The following is a 4925-nucleotide window of genomic DNA, read 5'->3' as shown; positions in this document are numbered from 1 at the left end:
TGTGTAAGCCTGACCTCTGCTGGTGGAACACATCAAGCAATTTTGGATTTTTTTATTTTTTGAGAAGTTTGCTTCTCTTTTTGTCAAGTCAAGTAATGCATGATCTCTGTATGAAATAGGTTTCTATAAATACATGCATTTGTATCTGCTTATCTACTGAGATTAACAATCTAAATTATCCATAAAAATCAAGACTCTCGTACAAGTTCAATGTTGTTACTCAATACATTAATATGTACTCTCAAAAAGTCAGAGCATTTAATGTGTACACTCTTAAAGTCAATGCATTTAATATGTACACTCTAAAAATATGTGTGTTAAACCCAGTGTTGTGTTAAAAAAGAACGAATCCAACCTGCTGGGTTTTTTCAACCTATAGTAAAAAGCTGGGTTGTTTTAATCCACTTTTGGGTCATAAACATTTTCCGGGTTAATTTACAACACCAGCATTCGTCCCTTTTGACCAAATGCTGGGTTGAAAATAATCTAACAATTTTATAATTCAATTTAAATAACATGGTTAAATGGTATGTGATTTTTAAAATCTGTAGCAATATTCAGAGGTAAAGAGCGATAGGAATTGATTTAGAATTTTCCATAAAAAGATTTAAAATGGCACCATCATTAATAATGCTACACAATGTTCACATATTGTTCTAGAAACACATCCACTCGTTTTTACCCCCCTCCTCAGCACATTCACACACACACACATACAAAGCAACAAAGCAATCAAAGTTCACCTGGATCCCTCATGAGAGGCCCCAGGGGTGAAAATCATAAAAATGGTAGTCAGGGAAAGGTACTCTAAAGTTTCAAAATTGCACATCATCTCAGAAGAGAGAAAAATGTCCCTTTTTGGCCAAGCCTTTGTAGTCTTCAAGCCTAATCTCTGACCTAATGATTGTCTCTTTTTTGTTGCGCTAGTGTGTTATGAGAGCATGTAGCCTGACCTTAAAATATATTATAGTGGGTTATATTTATTACATTACTTTTAAAAGATAACAGTTTTATTCACTTCTTGGTATTGGTTGTTGCTACAGTAATGTACATGGCAGAAGTTGATACACGGGGAACTGAAGCATTTTAAGTGCAACATCCAAAAACAACATATTTGTACTGTTTATACTGCACCATGCTTTCCAATACTGTAATCTGCGTACTTTATCCTCATTATGTACTCATTGAAACGTATCATATATTTCATGCTTGTTTCTTTTTTGTATATTTTATATGTACAGTTAAGCTAGGGATGACCTGTGATAATATATTAAAGACTTAAACTATTATGTACTGTAACAGAATTTATTAATCTCAGAACTGTATGAGAAAAACTATGTACAATGATCAACTTCCCACTTTGTGGTTAAAAAACAAACAATGTTAATCTTGTATCATATGAACTATACTGCTCCCATATCTGTTAAAAAAAAAGCTTAAGTACGTGTTTTCTGGATCACAGTGACCACACACACACACACACACACACACACAAAAACACACACCAATGATGGTGAATTGCGAGTCCTGTTGCTCACTCCAAAGATGACAGGGCTCACTCAGGTACCACACGGTGTCTCCATGACAACCAAAAGCTGGGTAGTTTGAGACAGAAACTCTTTTCATGGCACATGAAAGAACTTTACTACACATCACAAAGAACATAAACACAAGATCATGAAATACAGTTGTAGAGATATTCATATCAGATATAAACTGAGATCTTTATGCAGTCTTTCACATTTTCAACACTTCGCCACCCCTCCACCATTCTGTGAGTCTAGAGATCGTGACAAGCCTGCAAGACCTTCTTACAGTATATTTCATTTTCAGTAATTCAGGTACATTTATCTCAATGATAATCTTTTCATGTCTCTTCTGCATGAAAGAACAAACGCGTAGCCTCTTATAGTGACCTATAGGACACGATGATTGGATTTTTCAGTGCAGCGGGCACTTAGTGTGCTACATATATAGATTGAGTTTCTGAGTTTCCATCAAAGTTAAGGACACTTATGAATTTGAATCTTCCCTGTTAAAGTCTCTTTAACATTCTTAATGTGATTGGTGTGCTGGAGTCATCTTATACAAAGCTGGGGAAGACTGTGACATCACTCTTAAATTCATCTTCAAGTAACACTTGTACAAGAAGTATTGTTTGGGTGCGTACGATTAGCAAAACCTTTCCAACACCAGGCACTATAAATGTGGCACATTTCTACAACCTGCATTTTCAGATTTACTGAGCTCTTTTTTGTCATAGTTGAAGCTCAAAATTATGTTTCAAAGACATATTAGGATGTTTCGTTTCTTTTTTATAATGCTAAGGAAACCCAATATTTCAAATGTACATTCTAGACTTTAAAAGTCTATAAAATGGCTCAAAATACTTCTGATTACTTTTCCATCACCTTTACTCCCACCACTTTCTTTGAATGCATGTATTTACAATCTATACATCAGCAGCAAATAATAAGGTCTTGGTTTTGCTCGGAAATACGTACAGACATTACAAATAAGAGAAAGCTTATTTCCATAAATACGGTAAAAAATACATTGACATACAGAGTATGAATTCTGATCGATTTGTACAGTACCAGCACAAGTTCCGTATTTTCATTGATTTTCATTCAAAAATCATCATAAATAAATACAACAGTCAGCTACACAGTGGTGCAGTTAGTGGATGGCCCCGCCTCCATCTTGCTCTTCTTCTGTCTGGCCTCATTCGTAGGGCACTCAGAAGTAACCTGACAACGAAACACCTGTTTATACGCCTGTCTGAAGTTCTCAGAGAGGAATGCATATATAACAGGGTTAACTGAGGAGTTGCTGTAGGCTAGACAATGAGCGGCCACTCGGAGCACGAAGGACGCCTGGTTGAGGGGAAAAGAGCCGAACTCGACCCAAAGATGCACCACGTGATGGGGCAGCCAGGACAGACAGAAGACCACCACAACCACCAATACTGTCTGAGCAGTCTGACGGGGAAGAAAACGTTTTTTTATCATAATGGTGTATTTCATGACAAAATCATACAAATATGTATAAATATTAATGTATGTTTCTATTAAAGAAATGTGCACTTTAAAGTGACTTCAATTGTGTTACTGTGAGCCTATTATTAATGGATTATTACAAAAAAATTAAAGCATGCACAAACATTTCTTACCTTCTTTTTCGATGCTTCAGACTTTTTGGAAACATTTCTCAGCTTTTTATGCAAGTGATTCAAGACCTAAAGACACATTGTCACATGATCATTTAAAATTAAAATACCTTATATATATATATATATATATATATATATATATATATTTGTATTATAATACATTATATAGCCTACCTTAATATTTTAATTAATAATAAATATAATTGCACATTTAATTTTGAAATATATAAACAATGCCACATTAAAATAGGACCCACTAACCTTTGCGTAACAGAAAGATATGAGAATCAATGGCAGCACGTATCCAAAGACAAACGTGCACACCACATATATTTTCCTCCTGTGGTGGTCCGGCCACACTTCCCAGCAAAACGTGCTGTTATCCTCACTTTCCACGATACTCTGGTAATAGGCAACAGGGGTGGCCATGGCGAAGGACAGCACCCATATAACCATCACCCCGATCAATGCGTGCCTGGTAACTCTGATCGACGACGACTTCCTGCAGTGCACTATGGCGATATACCTGTCCACCGACATGGCAGATAAAGTGAAGATGCTCACCAACATGGACACTGTGAAAAAGTAATGGATGAACTTGCAAATAAAGGCACCCAGGATCCACGTGGGGAGCATGTACACTGTTGACTGAAACGGGATGCAGAAGAGAAGATACGACAGATCGGCGACGCTCAGGTTCAGGATGAAGATGTTGGTGGTGCTGCGATGCTGTCCAGGTTTGCGTTGAGACAGCACGGTGATGACCAGAGAGTTTCCCAGGACCCCCAGAGTAAAAATGAGTCCGAAAATCAAAAGGGTGACGAAGTTGTCGGAGCCGATTCCGAATAATGTTTTTTCGGGTGCCTCTGAGTCTATATTGCTCTCGGGTCTCTCTAAATCACTGCTGTTTTGGATGTTCATCTTTACTGTGGACTTAAAACACGACCTTTCACAGCTCCTATGCAGTTTGTTATCTTTTTATTTTTATTTCCAAGAAGAGAATCTCAATGGAAATTTTGCTGCGCTTTAAAAATCCTTTAAAGTTTTTTTGGAGTCCGAGAACGACCAGGTTGAAGGCGCGCGTTTACGCATGTCATAACATTTACATTTCTGATCATTTCATTTCATTAAATTAATAAGTCTATAATAATTCTGATACTGTCTAATAATCCCTTTGTTTGTCCGCACTGATGATGGCGTTCACGGGTTGATGTTGTATTCTTCAGGACAGGTGGTCTTCAGGTGATGTTCTTCAGCTCTGTACTGCTGCCGCAATGAAATATTGCCTGTGTGCACGTCACTGAGATAGCAATTTCCCACCCTTCCTCACCCATCCTCTTACATGGCTAAAGCACAGCTACATGATTGAGCATACTGTTGAACAAAAAATACATTTTATACTTGAATTTGTTAACATTGGTCGATGCAATTTTGTTCATACTTAATTTGTGTATATCATTACAATTAGTGTATATTGAATTGTAAAAAAATACTTTTTGTGTCTTGTGTTGGGTTAATATGAATGGGTTAGGTTATCTCCGACTACTTTTCACCTCTTTATAAAAGCATAATTTAATGTCTGCTTATTCACTCTGTTGCAAAACGCAAATGTTAACATTAATATGATATTAAACATTGACTTTATGTATTTAGAAAACAATTACTGTAGGTCAGGGGATCAAAAACATTTCAAGTAACATGAGATGAAAAGACCTCTGTTTTGAAATTGAGACAAACAATTTTTAAATATGTA

At 36.5% G+C, this 4925-nt stretch overlaps 1 protein-coding gene across 1 annotated transcript; it reads right to left on the bottom strand.

Moving 5' to 3' along the window:
* Window positions 1-2663: 2663 nt before the first annotated feature.
* On the bottom strand, window positions 2664-4337 carry galr1a (galanin receptor 1a). Its single transcript, XM_056741756.1, has 3 exons — window positions 3434-4337; window positions 3173-3238; window positions 2664-2981 (listed from the first exon to the last, which is right to left on the bottom strand). Exons 1-3 carry the CDS (start codon window positions 4091-4093, stop codon window positions 2664-2666), a joined length of 1044 nt encoding a protein of 347 aa, XP_056597734.1. The 5' UTR covers window positions 4094-4337.
* Window positions 4338-4925: the final 588 nt, after the last annotated feature.

The sequence above is a fragment of the Triplophysa dalaica genome, chromosome 25 (assembly GCF_015846415.1).
Source record: "Triplophysa dalaica isolate WHDGS20190420 chromosome 25, ASM1584641v1, whole genome shotgun sequence".
NCBI classification, from domain to species: Eukaryota; Metazoa; Chordata; class Actinopteri; order Cypriniformes; family Nemacheilidae; genus Triplophysa; species Triplophysa dalaica.
Note: the sequence above shows the minus strand (reverse complement) of the source record. Positions and strands in the feature narration are given on the sequence as shown.

Excerpts from the sequence above, each read along its gene's own strand:
- galr1a (XM_056741756.1), bottom strand. The coding sequence starts at position 4,093 with ATGAACATCCAAAACAGCAGTGATTTAGAGAGACCCGAGAGCAATATA. Across the intron at positions 3,239-3,433 it reads TATCTTTCTGTTACGCAAAG|GTCTTGAATCACTTGCATAA; the intron begins GTTAGTGGGTCC and ends ATGTGTCTTTAG. Across the intron at positions 2,982-3,172 it reads CTGAAGCATCGAAAAAGAAG|ACTGCTCAGACAGTATTGGT; the intron begins GTAAGAAATGTT and ends CTTCCCCGTCAG.